General features: G+C 42.2%; 2 protein-coding genes across 4 annotated transcripts in view; both read left to right on the top strand.

Annotated features, from left to right (window-relative positions):
• Nucleotides 1-419: 419 nt before the first annotated feature.
• Nucleotides 420-8,516, top strand: trib2 (tribbles pseudokinase 2). Of its 2 annotated transcripts, XM_061754389.1 has the most exons (4): nt 420-1,722; nt 3,973-4,265; nt 6,250-6,757; nt 8,020-8,516. In XM_061754389.1, the coding sequence occupies exons 1-3, from the start codon at nt 1,450-1,452 to the stop codon at nt 6,713-6,715; spliced, it is 1,032 nt and encodes a 343-aa protein (XP_061610373.1). In that variant the 5' UTR covers nt 420-1,449; the 3' UTR covers nt 6,716-6,757; nt 8,020-8,516. The 2 variants fall into 2 exon arrangements, with proteins under 2 accessions (XP_061610373.1, XP_061610372.1); XM_061754388.1 differs by having other exon boundaries at nt 421-1,722; nt 6,250-8,516.
• A 5,759-nt stretch (nt 8,517-14,275) lies between these two features.
• LOC133468682 (kelch-like protein 29) overlaps nt 14,276-15,547 on the top strand; it is a 162,451-nt gene continuing 161,179 nt past the window's right edge. For both annotated transcript variants that reach the window (XM_061754877.1, XM_061754878.1), the window contains exon 1: nt 14,276-14,562. The gene's annotated coding sequence lies outside the window, so the exon portion shown is untranslated. The remainder of the gene's footprint in view (nt 14,563-15,547) is intronic.

The following is a 15,547-nucleotide window of genomic DNA, read 5'->3' as shown; positions in this document are numbered from 1 at the left end:
CCCCTGCTCTAACCTGTCAAATGACGGTGAATGATTGTCTGTATGTTCCCTGCACTGACTGGCAAGCAGTCTAAGGGCTGTCTGTACCCCGCCGTCCTAATGAGGACGAGTCGCTACTTTAGAAAATGAATGCATGGATGGATGCAGAGCCTTCAAGAAATGAGGTCGATATATTTATATTTATCGACATTCCCAGAGAGAGGGGAACACCAGCCCCAGCCCCCACTGTCATCGTTCCTGGAGGAGACACATCTCGTGTCCCGTTTTCCCTTCGCCATCCTCTCCCCAATCTCATTTGCCAGCACGCGATGCGTTCAAATTCCACGTGTCACGTGACCTCGCATTGGCCTCGTTTGCCTATTGAGGAACGAAAGGGGGAGGGCGGCGAGAGCCAATGAGGAACCCCGGAGCGCGGTGACGTCAGCGGAGGCGGGGCAGGAGGCTGCCGGCTCGCGAGTGTGACGTGCGGGGTTGGAGTCAGTGTGCGGTGTGCAGCTCCACTCTGCACGCAAGCGAGCAGCCAGGATTCTCCCCCCTTCCCCTACCCCCCTCGCACCTTTCCTCTCTCCAGCCCACGGACGAGGCACCGCGGCGCCACAGGAGAGGATGCCCTGCTGAATCGAGGGACAGGCCCGGGGAAAGTCAGCCGGCTCCCGTCCTTTCCTTGTCACAGCGCGACAAGCGACAGCATCGCTCCTTCCACCTGGAAGCGACGACGACGTCTGCTTCCACTCACCGCCGCCGCCGCCGCGTCTCCCTTTTTCCTGTCGCGTGCAGGGCGGTGGGGCTACACCGTGAAGATCCCCACGCGTGGATTGGATGGAACAACGGCCGACCTGCTACTAGTTGGCACGGGGCTTACTAGTTAGCCACACCTGCTAACCACCGTGGTTTTTTTTTGTTCCCCCCCCCCCCCTCCTGATATCGACTGGGAACACTTTATTTACTTTTTTTTAAAACTGCTTTAACGAGCATTTATTCAACTTATTGTTTCTATTTTACGAAACGTGCCACTATTTTTTGTTGTTTTTTTTTTACACCGGTAAAATAAGCTAACACACATATTGAGCTAACTCGCTTCCAATGCATTGACTTTTTTTTTTTTTTTTTTGAACATTTGAATGCAGTTTAAAAAAGCTTTAAGGCAACTCAAGGCGACGTTAAAGTGATTTTCGAAGAGGTTCTCCGTGGATTTCGGGACTGGTAATTGGGACGCTTTTAGCCGGCTGTAAACGCTGAATGGGACAACAAAGGCGAGTCGACCCAGCTGCTTTTCCTTTTTTTTTTTTTTTTTTTTTTGTGCCTCTTATTGTCCCGCAAGTTGCGTTTTCTTTCATTTCATTGAATCCCGCTAACCGAGCGGTATCCCGGCTAAGGAAGACCCCCGAAGAGGACTGAACGAGTCGTCGTCGCCGATCCCGGTGGAGCTCGTGCACCAACATTCCCCCAATGAACATACAGAGGTCACGTCCTATTAACATTTCACGTCATGGACGATCGCGGCACAAATCGCACGACTTCGAAGATTTATCTTGCCTGAGGAGCGCCGCCGAGTCGCCCCAGAGCTTCAGCCCCAACCTCGGCTCGCCCAGCCCGCCGGAGACCCCCGACGCCTCGCACTGTATCTCCCGCATCGGGGACTACCTGCTGCTGGAGCCCCTGGAGGGGGACCACGTCTTCAGGGCCGCCCATCTGCACAGCGGCGAGGAGCTGGTCTGCAAGGTGAGCACGCACCAACACACACGCACATAATAATATATATGTATATATATATATATATATATATAATTATTATTATTTTTTAAACTGCCCAGCTGCACGAATATTCATATTTCAGCATGCATTGGTGCACAAAGACTTAGTTTCGCCTGCAGCGGGCACTCCGCATTAATCGGCTTGCATTGCAAAGAGCCAGAGAGAGAAGAGCCTAATGGAAAAAGTGAATGGGCCGCTATGACGTAACGTTCACAATGGAGCAGGAAGCGCGCGCGCACACACACACACACGCACGCACGCACGCACACACACACTATTGGTTCCAATCTAACACGAGAGTTGCATCTAAAAAGTGTCGTTTTTAAAGATGACGCCTGAGTTGTGATGCACTTTTGTCGCGGTTGTGCTTTGCAATGGCGCATTACATCATGCCGGGCGGCTGCACCTCATATTTTGACGGGGGCATTGAGCCTCGGCGAAAGGGGGGCCCTAATGCCAGCAGCTCTCGCGGTTTATTGAGGCAGTGCAACTTGACAATCGACATGAACGTTAGTAGTAAACACAACTTGAGCATATAAACAGTCAAAAGGCGAAATAAATCATCAAATCAAGCTCGGTAATCGTTAGTTGTGGACTGTGGTGCCCTCAGATGGTCAGGAAGAGCATTATTTTTGCCGAGGCATTGTTTTGTATTATTTAGAGTTGCAACAGTTGATCGATTAATTGACGACGAATCAATGTATCAAATTAACGGAGTGATGTTTGGATAATCGATTAGTCGTTTAGACACCTTGTTTAACTTCAAATTGTCCAGATCCTCGGAATTTCATCCTCTAAAGAGTAAATCACATTTCGGTAATCCTCAATGCAAGCTGACTGATTATCTTTTGTGTTTAGTCAAAATAAGAGATTTACAAACATCCACTTTTCGTCTGGAAAGCAATAATCAACATTTTAGCCTATTTTCAGAGATCTTGCAGACCAAACCAGTAACTGAGTCATGTTTGTGCATTTTCTGCAGTGTCAATTAGAAATAATGTCTTGTTTTTTTTTAAAAATGATGGACATTTAAAAGATGTTCTTGTCCCATTAATTGATTATTAATATAATAAATGAGGCTTGTAGCCCTAATATTATGTTAAGGCCCAAAACACAATTACCTTCTTTTCCCTTGCCAACCATGTCAATCTAAATTTTATTTATTTTTATTTTTATTTATTTATTTTTTTATGTACAAACTGCAATTAGTTACAATTAAGTGTGTGTGTGTGTGTGTGTATTTAAAGACCACAATTGATCCCGATACAAAATCCACGATGCGTTCGATTACCTTCTTGGTTTGTTATGTCACATTAAGTACACATGAATGGCCCGCCAGCCGACTGTCCGACCCCCGACCCCCATGCCAAGACATGCTATCGATGGCTGCTCAAGCCGCCACCGATCCGTCCCGCGCGCCCCCCGCCGTCTCGAGGAGGTTTCAAAGCTGCGGAGCCGTGTGGAGTTATTCTCCTCTTGACTGCCAGCGGTGGAAGCACTCTTACCTGAAAGTCAATCTGAGGAAGAGGAGGAGGGAGGGGTGTTGCCATGGTAACCAAAGAGGCAGTGCAACCTGGGGCTGCGGCGCATCGCTCATACGATGCGCTTTTATTTCGGCCTTATCGCCTCGTCAGCATATAAGATCACATTTTGGGTGCTCGCCCAAAAAATGTTTGGAATTACTTGTGTATGCCACGAGATGGCGGCAAAGCACTTTGTTTTTTTTTAGACATCGCTACGGCCTGGTCAAAATGAAGCTCTTCCCCTCACTTTAACATAGCACCAACATGCTGCAAGGTGGCGCCCACGCAGAATTTTGATATTTGGCGTGGCTTTGACATGAGCTCAAAACGGCAAACGGGGGAGTTTTTCCAGCCAGTAACGGAGGATACGTTCACCCAAAACAGCCGCGATTAGGCCAATTAGCAAAGGGCTAACTGCAAATATGAGGAGGTTTCCTATAGTTCGAGTAAGTTAGTCAAACAATTCAAACTCTTATGAGGACATTGCATGGTTAAAAAAAAAATGTCGAACAGAAACAAATTAGAACTATTCTTCACCATCATAGAAACGCGACTCCACTTTTCTAAGACTTGTCCAGATGCATTGTGGGATACATTGCGGGCGGTATAGAGGAGACGACCTATACTCGCTACACCTTTGATTTGACTAAAATGGCTTCCGAACGCGGTCCATTTTGTTTCCCGCCCACCTCAGGTGTTCGACGTAGGCCGCTACCAGGACTCTCTGGCGGCCTACTTCGCCCTGGGCCGCCACCAGCACATCAACCAGGTCCTGGAGGTCCTGCTGGGCGAGACGCGGGCCTACGCCTTCTTCGAGCGGAGCCATGGCGACATGCACTCGTTCGTGCGCACCTGCAAGAAGCTGCGCGAGGACGAGGCCGCCCGCCTCTTCTACCAGATCGTCTCGGCCGTGGCGCACTGCCACGACGGCGGCCTGGTGCTGCGAGACCTCAAGCTGAGGAAGTTTGTCTTCAAGAACGAGGGCAGGTGAGTTGTCTGTTCAAAACTCAACATGTGGGCCATTTAGTAATTGTGTCTAAAGTATGGTATATTCGTGTCACATCGTTTCTAATCCAATAAAACTTACACGACAAATGATTAAGTTACAAACCGCTACGGTGGGTACAGTCGGTGGATCAGTTGGTAGGGAGGTTGGTCGGTCGCTAGCTTGCTAGATATAAGAGGTTGGTAGGTCAAACGATAGGTGGTTGGTTGTCAATCGGTAGGTAGGTTAGTGGGCAAGTTGGTTTGTAGGGTGGTTGTTATGTAGCTTAGCTTGATTGCTAAATAGCTACAGCAGGCAAAAGGCGGTAAATTGGTGGGTTGATGGATCCGTCGGAACGTGGGTCGATCGGTCACTGGGTAGATAGGTCGATTGGATTGCCATTCATTAGGTAGGTTATGTCGTAGAACGATCCGTTGGTAGGTAGTTCGAACAATACGCACGGGTTGGTCGGTCGGTTGGTCGATGGGTAGGAATCTGTTGTAGGTAAGTCGGCTCGTAGGGTGATGGGTAGGTAAGCTACAGGAGGCCGATCAGAAGGTAGGCAAGTTGGAAGTTCGATCAGTGAATTAGGTGGCTAGCTAGGTAGATGCGGGAGGTCGGCCTCTGCATCCGTTTCCTGCGTCCTCGTCCGGTTAAGTGGACGAGTGGTTAATATTCAAATTGATTCTGCACGCTGGCATTGAGTCACTCAAATGCGCCGCGACATAATTGTACTTACACGCGTGTATTTGTAAGATGTCGACACTTTTTAATTTTGGTTGGGATTTCCTCCACACGGGCGTTGATGGAAATAATCTTATTAGGCACAATGGCGGCGGGAAACAAAGCAAGTTCTCCCGCTTTAGAAACGGCGGATTACCTCGGTCGTGCTGGGAAATTAGCGATGCCAAAATTGTACCTTAAACTCGATTTCTTTCGGGGAGGAGGGGCATTTTCCTTCCACGCAATGTTTAAGAAGGACCTCACACATCCTCATCTGGCTTAAAAGCGCTTGTTATTTAACAGCACTCCAGGGTATCCTAGCGGCTCCTTGTGAGCTTTACAGAGCAAACACAAGCTGTTATGGTTTGTGTGTGTGTGTGTGTGTGAGTGAGACATTGGGGAGCAGGCAATCAGCAATTCTTATCTCGGCCCACTTTTAACAAAATAAAATCCCGTCGTTGCGCCGACACGTTTGGCTTTTTATCGAAGCGAGCGCAAATGTCAGCGTTGATAATCCTGAGGAATTAGTCGCCCCGCTTCCTCCTGTTTTCAAAAGGACTTCCCGTCAAGGCTTATTACCCCGCTTGTGCCTCTTTAATTACTTTCCCCTCTCACACACAGATCACGTCAAAGGGGTAAATTCCATTCTTGTATTACTCTGTTTAGACGTATTGTCCTAAGCAGCCAGGACAAGTTTTTTTTTTAAACTTACTCTACTCCTTCTGAGGAGAAGACCATTGGTGCCTTTTACACAGAAGCCGAGGAACTGGTGTATTTAAACACCATTTTCAGAAAAACTCATTCTTCAACAAGCACTGAGCAGCAAAACATACAGACAGAGCATCCAAAAATACTCCCAAGGACATATTTTCTCTGCTTAGTAGGGGACCTTCTCTGCCTCTTCATCTTGCTGCTAATTGACTCTGCATCTCGGTGCAGTGAAAAGGTTCTCGCCCAGCTTGTCTGTGAAATTCAAGCTGTTACGTAACTGCAATGACTAAGAGACGCCAGTAGATGGCGACGTTGCGTGGCTCTTGATTTGAGATCAGCACAGCTTTTGAATAGAAGACAAACATCAGGCTTGTCACGTGGATTATGAGGGAGAGAAATGCCAACAAGTTTGGGCACCTCACACAAGCGCAGAGTATGTATAGTAGACTCTCTTGGCTTCGATGTTATAAGAAGGTGGAAAAGTGGCATCAATTTCCAGGCGTTTTCCTGACTGACGTCTTGTTGTTGTGTGTGCCCTGGTGCGTCGTGAAGAAGCGCTCTGAAGCTGGAGAGCCTGGAGGACACGTACATCCTGGCGGGCGGCGACGACTCGCTCTCCGACAAACACGGCTGCCCGGCCTACGTCAGCCCCGAGATCCTCAACGCGGGCGGCAGCTACTCGGGCAAGGCGGCCGACGTCTGGAGCCTGGGCGTCATGCTCTACACCATCCTGGTGGGCCGCTACCCTTTCCACGACGTGGAGCCCGGCTCGCTCTTCAGCAAGATCCGCCGCGGCCACTTCAGCGTGCCCGACACGCTCACCCCCAAGGCCAAGTGCCTGATCCGCGCCATTTTGCGCCGCGAGCCCTCCGAGCGCCTCACCTCGCGCGAGATCCTCCAGCACCCGTGGTTCGACGCGGCCGCCGCGTCCCCGCTCGGGGCGCCGCCGGGTGGGCGGGGGGAGCCGGAGCAGATGGTACCCGACGTGAACATGGAAGAGGAGCACTTGTTCAGCTGAGCACAAGCACAAGCGGACGGACCGCAGCTGTAGTTTAGCCAGGTTATTGCTTTTTTTTTTTTTTCTCCTTTTCCCCCCTCAGCATTTTCACAGGGGAAAAAAAAAAACCAACCTCCAAGCCTGGCATGATGAACATCGGGAGCTGACCCACAAATAATAATGTAGCAACATCTGCTTTAAAAAAACAAACAAAAAAAAAACGGTTTTGCTTTGATGTGGTGTTCGTAACGATTAGACACATTTTTGACACTGCGGCAAGCATGAAGGGACACACTGACAACGGGATTCCTCATCATTTCTGGGATTTAAAAAAAAAAAAAGTAATAATAATAATAATAATTTTTTGTTGTATCTCCTCAGCTTTCTGAATCTCCCAGAATCTTTCGCTAAAACACGAAATGGTGCCGCCACCGTTTGGCAGCATCATCCACTTGATGTGTGTGCCGCCATTTTCAATTTGGAACTTTTGGGTGGCAAAATTCTGGGGGTTTTCCAAGTTGGAAACTTTCCATGGGAATGAACATAAATTTAGGGGAATTATCGGGAATACATTTAGAATTTGACTCTTAATAACGAACTTGAATATACTTTACAGTTGTTGAAATAAGTATGAGCGCTGCAACTCTAATAATTGATAATTTTTTTAAAAATGTATTTTAAAATGATTTGTTTTGACTGCCACCCATAAATAACTCAAATTTCCAATAAGTTTGAATGGGTTAAACTGGGCAATTATGAAACTATTCCAAATTTGATTTATTATTCCCCCCCCCTGGGAATTATCTGGAAATTAAGGGTAATTTAATGAAATAATTTTATATTCAAGGGTAAAAAGTAAACATTTTACTAGCCCAATATTATAATTGCCTGAGTCATTTTGTAAGTAGTAATATTTTTGTTTTGGACTGCACAAAAAAAAAACGGGTCCCCGACAAAGATCTTTGAATGAGCAAATTTGCAGATACCGAACTTTTCAAATGTGGGATTCCACTATATTTCCATTTATTCCCATAAATTCACGTTAAACCCAATTTTGAAAATTCCCCTAATTTTGCAACCCGAGAAACTGCTTCCTGTTACGAAATCTTCCACCGCCATTTCGTGGCGTCGTGCACTTGACGTGTGGCCATCGTTTGAAATTTTCTATTTAAAGTCTTTAGAAAAAGAAAAGCGCAGCGTTTATTTAAATCAAACAGTTATATATATATATATATATTATATAAATGAATAAAAGTATAAATCTATATATTTAAAAAGTACTACATTGCAGGTTCTTTTTTGTTGTTTGTTTTCTTTTGACACAGGACGCGCTTGTCTCACGCTGGGCAGCCAGCTTGTGTGCCAGAATTCCCGCCGCCACTCTCCCTCTTCACACGGTGACAGTATTCTCCATGTTACTTGAATTTGTATTTTAAAAAAAATAATTAAAAAATTATTATTATTGGCATGCGTCCATGAATGCTGTAAGGTTGACTAGAAGCAATGGTTGGGTTTAATCAGCTTTAAAACAAAAATTCTCCCCCTCTACAAGTCAAGAAGCTAGTTGTATTTTATTTTACCTTTTTTTTTTTTTTTTTTGTAGACAGAGCTTCCTTTTTGATTTAAGTTGGTGCTGATTCGGTGCTAATGTTTAGTCCTGGAGGTAGGGAAGGGTGTCTTTGGTGGTGCATGGTGGGATATCTGCCTCAGATGTTCTGAGTGTATCGTTTAAAAAAAAAAAAAAGAAAAGAAAAACTGAAAAAAAAAGATTCTAGTGTTTTGTCCAAATTTATTATTCCGTAAATAAAATTGTGAACTGCGATTGGTGTGGTTTTTTTTTTTCTCTGAGCATGTATTAAATGTAAGTTACACAAGGATCAGAATTAAAATACATATTTATCCTCTGCTACATTTATATTTTCATCAAATTGTGGAATACATACAGTAATTAAAGTTTCTTTTTGACTACTGCTTATACTTGTATATCACATTTGAATGACTAATTACGTTAATGCACATAACACCCAATTTTGGCCACTTAAAAATGTTTCAAGTAAGAAAAAAATAAAATATAAGCAAATTAACATGCATTTTTCCTTCATATCTTTTTGATTTTGTCTGTACAGTAGTGTTTATGGACAAATAGTAGTTTCTGCTGCTCTATTGTACATGCATTTTCAATTTTGCAGACAATCACTTGCGTACATAAAAACAGAATGACTCATCATACTGTAAAAATAAAACAGGAGCTACACTCCAACGTTTTTCCATTGGACAGCCACGATTAGTGAAATACTTGAGCGCCATCGTGTGGACAAAATGTACTGCTGCACTACAACTAGTACAAAATCACAGGACAAATTTTAGAAAATAGGGAGGACTAATTTAACCAAATGAAATAAATGATTATGAATGTCAAATGTAATCCATATCGATATATTCCAATTTGTTTTGGATCCTTTGTTGTTTCTCTTTATTTTTGTGTAATCTGAAATAGTTATGTACTTATTTTGAGACGAGATTGATAAATCTTTATCGAGTCAAAATCCAAACAATGTTGCACAGCCGGAGGATTTAAAGAAAACAAAAACAACATTTTACGCACACATCCAAAATAAATCCATCCATTTTCTATTTTCCGCTGTAATCTACTTGCCCAATCTCGATTTTTACCCGGATTTAAAAATAAGGGATGAGATTAAGGATTTAATATTTATTGTAATAATTGTAGGTCTTTCCATTTTATTATATTCTTTGGGAAGCCCTGCTTGAAGACGCATGGAAACTGACCCAAAATGCGTGTGTGTGTGTGTGTGTGTGGGGGGGGGGGGGTTAATCTCAGATCTGCAATTTTATCCGGATATGTGGAGACCTTCAAGATGCAACAATCAACTCGTCTGAGGGCAACACACACACACACACACACAAATGATGGCCACTGTTGTTTTTTCAAGGATGCTGAATAAGCACTAATTCTCTTTAGGCGTACGTGCCACATATTGTCCAATCGGGGCTCTAGAAAGAATATTATGTAATGTATACAGTATGTCATTATGCAGCTGGTCAACTTTGTATTTAATTTTTTTTAAAGTTGCTTTTATTATCTTTCAACACTAGAGGGGGCTCAGATACAAGCCTAGAATGTTTACAGTGTGAACCACTGTATGAGGTTTGGCTCACTCTTTGATCATGTGCATAATGATTTATTCAATTACAATGAATGTCAGCATATAAAAAAAAAAAATAATCACCAAAAATGTGAACAAATATATTGCCACCAGGAAGAGTTACCAAAATTTCACCCCAAAAATTATGAGTGAAAAAATGTCACCAAAAATTGTTGATGGAAAAATATATATATATATATATATATTAATATATATTAAAAAAACTCTCAACAAAAAAAAAAATCTTTCACACCATAATTGTGAGCGAAAAATGTCACTCACCAATTGTGACCATCAAATGTCACAATAGTGAACAAAGCTTCCTGTCAGCAGGAAGTTACCAAAATGTCACCCTAAATTGTGAGCAAAAAAATGCCACCAAAAACTGCAAACCAAAAAATATCACTAAACACGGTGACCAAAAAACTTCCTCCCCACAAAAAAACTGTCACCCCAAAATTGTGACCATAAGTCATAAAACGATAGTGAACAAAAATATTGTTACCAGTAAAAGTCACCAAAATGTCACCAAAAACTATAGAACAAAAAAAACGCTCACCCAAAAATTGTGGGCAAAAAATGTCAACAAATGATTGTAAACCAAAAAGTCAAAAAGATTGTGAACAAAAATATTGTTATCAGGAAACGTCACTAAAATGTCCCCCAAAAATTGTGAACAAAAAATGTCATAATTTTTTTTAACCAAAGATATCACCAACGATTGTGACCGAAAACTTCTCACTAAAACAAACTGTCTCCTCCCCAAAAATATGAGCAAAAAAATTCACCATACAATTGTGACCAAAAATGTGAACACAAATATTGTTGCCAGGAGAGAGCACGGAAAAAATCGTAAAAAAAAAGTCACCAAAAATTGTGACTCCCACCCCCCCAAAAAAAATCACCAAAGATTGTCAACAAATATATTGCAAATATAATAGTCACCAAAATGGCGGCCAAAAATTATAAAATCAATAAATAAATATCAAATCAATTGTGACCCCAAAATGTCACAAAATGTGAACTAAAATATTGTTACCAGAAAAAGTCCCATAAATGACCACCAAATATAGTGAACATGTTCACATTTACACCCAAAAAATTAACAAAAGACTGTCAAAATAATCAGCAAAAAAATTCCCCCAAAAATGCGTCCCAAAAATGTGTCCCCCAAAAATAAGACCAAATCAACATCACCAAACATGATCTTTAGCCAGCATCTTTTTTGGTAGCTTTACAACCAAAGTGATGCACTTTTCTTATGAAATGAGAGCTTGAGTGTACAGCAGGTTTTTGTGCTGCTCCACAAGCTCCTTTTTATGTCGCTCGTTTGTCAAGGGCTTAACGTGGCAATAAAATGTTTCATCGGCGCCGTCCCGCGACCGGCCGCTCTTGTGTGGACATCAACTTTTATGTTATACGCTGTATGTTTATATGACCGTGGGCGACACGTGACCTTGTTTGATGGGAATACCGCACGCCTAATTGCGTAATACAAACTCCCGAGGGGCTCATACGTGTACATACCGCATGTGTGTGTCATCTCGTGTCATCTGATGCTACGTTGTTATGTAACGGCCATCCTGTAACATGCCTTCAGGCCACAAAACGATGCATGCCTGCAACTGAAAAATAGCATAATAACAACAACAATCATTTAAAAAAATAAAATAGTAATAATAATATATTATTATGTTATTTAAAAAAATAATAGTAAAATAGAAAAAAGTCTCAAAAAACGGTGACCAAAATATGTCACCCAAAATTGTTGCCAAAAATTATTAGAAAAAAAGTTGGCAAAAATATCACCATAAAATGTTACCAAGAAAATATCAACTAAAATGGTCAACACAAATTATGGCCCAAAAAATGTTCACCAGAAATTGTGACAAAAAATGTCACCATCAAATTGGAGCCAAAAAAAGTCACAAATCTTCAAAAGTAGTGGACAAAAATGGCCACCGGAAATTGTGATGTAAATTTAGAAATGTTACCAGAAGTTGTGACCGAAATGTTTTTTTAAAACCCCAAAATTTCCCCAATAATTTGCAACAAAATAATTGCCAAAATATGTCACCTAAATAAAATAAAAATCACCACGTCTACAATAATGTAACATTTTTTTTGTTGGTCTGACGCAACAATTATGACCAAAATGTTTTTATTTTACCCTCCCAAAAATCTCAAAAATTTTGACCAAAAAAGTAACCAAAAAATAGTAAAAAACAATTCAAACAAAAAAGTCCCCTGAAATTGTGATAAGAAAAAAAATCTCACAAAAATGTCTCCAAAAATTGTGACCCCCCCCCAAAAAAATCACCCAAAATTATCCTCAAAACCCACCACCCCAAAAAAACAAAAAACAATGGCAAAATAACAATCTCCAAATAATGTAATAAAGGTTTAATGTCAGTTTTCATCCTATGTAAAAACCCACTGCTGTATTATTGCGCAGGAATAGTCTTACTTTCCTTGGAGGAAGAATCTGAGCATAATAGCAAGCAATTAACCTTCAAAAAAAAAAAAAAAAAAAAAGAAGAAGAAAGAGAAGCTCAGTGGCGACAGTTGAGAGTGAATCAATGCCGTTTCATTTCCAGACAGAGATAATGGATCAACGCAGACGTACTGTCTGACAGCATAAATGTTGTTTTTGTGTGTAATTCCACCACCTTAAGACCTCCATTTCCATCATCCGTCCTGTCTATAATGCTTAAGGACCACATAAGTAGGAAGTACTTTGACGAAGTGAGAGTGGACCTTTGACCGCAGCTTGAGGTCATGAGGTCAGCGAGCCTTTGCACGCCACTTTCGTGGTCTTGCTACGACATTTCACAGGAAATTTCATGAAAATTTGAAGAGCTCCAATCTTCACAAGAAATTGTCATCAAAATGTGACCCCCCCCCCCCCCCAAAAAAAGTCTCCTCAAATTGTGAAAAAAATTGTGACACAAAGGTAAAACAAATTGTGACCAAAATTGTCACCTTAAAATCATGGACAGAAAATTTCATGACAAATTATGACAAAGAAATTGTGACTAAATACATACTGTACACTACAAATGCAATATGGAATTCAAATAATTTTAGCTCATGGGAATCCTGGTGCCCTCCGCCAGTCAATTAAGCACACGGCTGCAGAAAAATGAGAGAAAATAGATCGCCGATAAGAAGGCCGACTATCTGCTGGACTGGAACATTTTCCTGCAGGATGGGATGTGTGGAGCGTTCTACTGAAGTTGCCTTTTTGGCGTGCCTCTGCCTTCATTTGCATGCAGCCAAGCGTGATATTTTAAGTCTCTCGCAGATAGGACGACGCCTTTTTAAACACTGTCTGTCCCTTCTGGATTCTACTGCCACCTGAATTACAAACACCGGAACCCATCAGAATCCAAATCGGTATGAAAGCAAGGACGATTTGGACAGCCAATAATCCACAACACAAAAGAATGAAACCAAACAAAAATGTTGACCGAAACAGTAGCTGAAAAATGCAACCCAAAAAAAACAATTGTCACGAAAAAATGACCAAAAATGTTAACAAAAGATTGGCTGTAATATTGTTGACAAAATGTCACCAAAAATGTCCCGAAATTTTACTGCAAAAAATTTTACTAAAAACTATGACAAACAAATTCACCAAAAATGTTGACTGAAAAAGTTACAAAATTTCACCAAATATTTGCCAAAATGTTGCTATAAAACATGTACCAAAAATTATGACCAAAAAAATGAACCAAAACTGTTGACCAAAAAGTCAAACAATTGCGTACCAACATTGTACCGAAAAATGGTCACAAAAAATGTCCCCAAAACGTCGGCATCAAAAATTGTTAGCAAAATTTCCTCAAATAGCCAAAAATGTTCCAGAAAAAAAATTACCAAAAATCATGACAAAAAATGTCACCAAAAACAAAGTCAGGAAAAAATTACATCCCGATGTTATAAAAAACTATTGTCACAAAAAATGTCACCCAAAAATAGGACTTAAAAGTTATCAAAATCTCACAAAAAATGTAAAAAAGTTTGACCCCAAAAAATAAGGCCAAAAATGTTGACCCAAAAATGTCACCGCTAAACCCCAACCACCCCAAATTGTCACACCCCTCCAAAAAAAAAATCACCCAAAATGACACCCCCGTCCCCTCCAAAAATCACAAAAAATGTCGCCCAAACTTTGATCATTTTCACCAAAAATCTTTTTCATCGGAATCCACACTAAAACGAAGTCGGTAGACACTTGTTTTGCATACAGTGAGTGCATCATCCAAAGAACCTTCTTTTCATTTGGCCCAGCGGCACTCCTGCACTTCCACTAAATGTCCTGCGGGAGGTGCTGTCGCGCCGGTGTGTGGCCGGAGCACACGCGCACAATCAGGGGGAGGAGCTTGCTCCGGAGTAAAGTGTCTTCTACGTGCCGTGCCACTAGTCTTCCTCCAGTCTTCGACAGCCTTCCTTCGCCGCACGGTCCGCCGCCGTCGGTGACCCGCAACACCGACGACCGAGCTCACCTTTTAGCCACCCTCCTCCGAGCCTACTTGGACAACTATGCGCCAGCAGCGCGTCTTCTTTGCTGGATAAGGACCGCCTCGGAAAGGAGGACGGAGCGACGGGCGGGCGGGCGGAGAGACGAACCGAAGCCGCGGGTGGCGGAGCTTGTCGGCCGGGGCAGGGAAGCGAGCACCAGCGGAGCCGCGAGCGGAGGTAAGCCAGCCAGCGGCCGCCTCTCGGCGCTCGTCTGTCGGCCACCAGCACGGACGCGAGCCACTCACTTGTCATGGTATCAATGAATGGATTTAAACGTTGTGCGCAGGCGCTGAGACAGAACACAAAACACAACTTGTATATTATTATTAGTATTAGTAGTATTGTTATTATTATTATTATTATGATGATTATTATTATTACATGTTATATGGATGCAGCTGGTCCCATCCATTAAAGACACTTAAGGAAGTTAGACTCAATCGACATTTGCATTGCGTTTGCAATTAATCTACATGAAATATTGATTAGCCATAATTGGGATTTATTGTGAATTCCCAAGCACATCCAGTGCTCGGCTTGCATTGTTTTAAGTGTGCTGATGTAAACAATGACTGGACCCCTCACAATAAGTGCACTTTGGACCCCAGTACAATGCAATAATGTTCATTTATGTGCTATTAATTGAATGTTTGTAGCTTGCCCAGCATCATATTAATACCATAGCTGCACAAAGAGAGTCACAATATTAGGAACTCAGCCTCCAACTCTTATGAATATGTTAAACAGAGTGTTATATCATAAGCATGTTTTGTTTGTTTGTTTTGTTTGTGGGGCAACTTCCTATATTTAGTCGTCATGTTGACTCCAGTGATGGTATTATCATAAGCTGGCCTCCATATTTAGCATGATTTATCAACCCACGCCACCCCTCACTTCTTGCTGATGCTTTCACGAGCATCACCACAAATGGGCACTCTATGTCACTGTACTGAAGTAGATTTTTGCGACTATCGCCACTTGCGTATTTATTGACTTTTCAGACGACTTTTGACTTAAACTCCCTGCATTTGAAAACTTTATGCACCTTACTTTGTCAAAATAGGCTGGTTACTTTTTTCAACGTCCGCAGGTGACTAGATGAAAAAAAGGTAAAAAAAAAAAAAAATGATTTTGTGGAAAAATGGAGGGTTAGCAGTGACAC

Source organism: Phyllopteryx taeniolatus, chromosome 18 (assembly GCF_024500385.1).
Source record: "Phyllopteryx taeniolatus isolate TA_2022b chromosome 18, UOR_Ptae_1.2, whole genome shotgun sequence".
Classification (NCBI taxonomy): domain Eukaryota; kingdom Metazoa; phylum Chordata; class Actinopteri; order Syngnathiformes; family Syngnathidae; genus Phyllopteryx; species Phyllopteryx taeniolatus.
The sequence above is the reverse complement of the archived record's forward strand: the minus strand, read 5'-3'. Positions and strand labels throughout refer to the sequence as shown.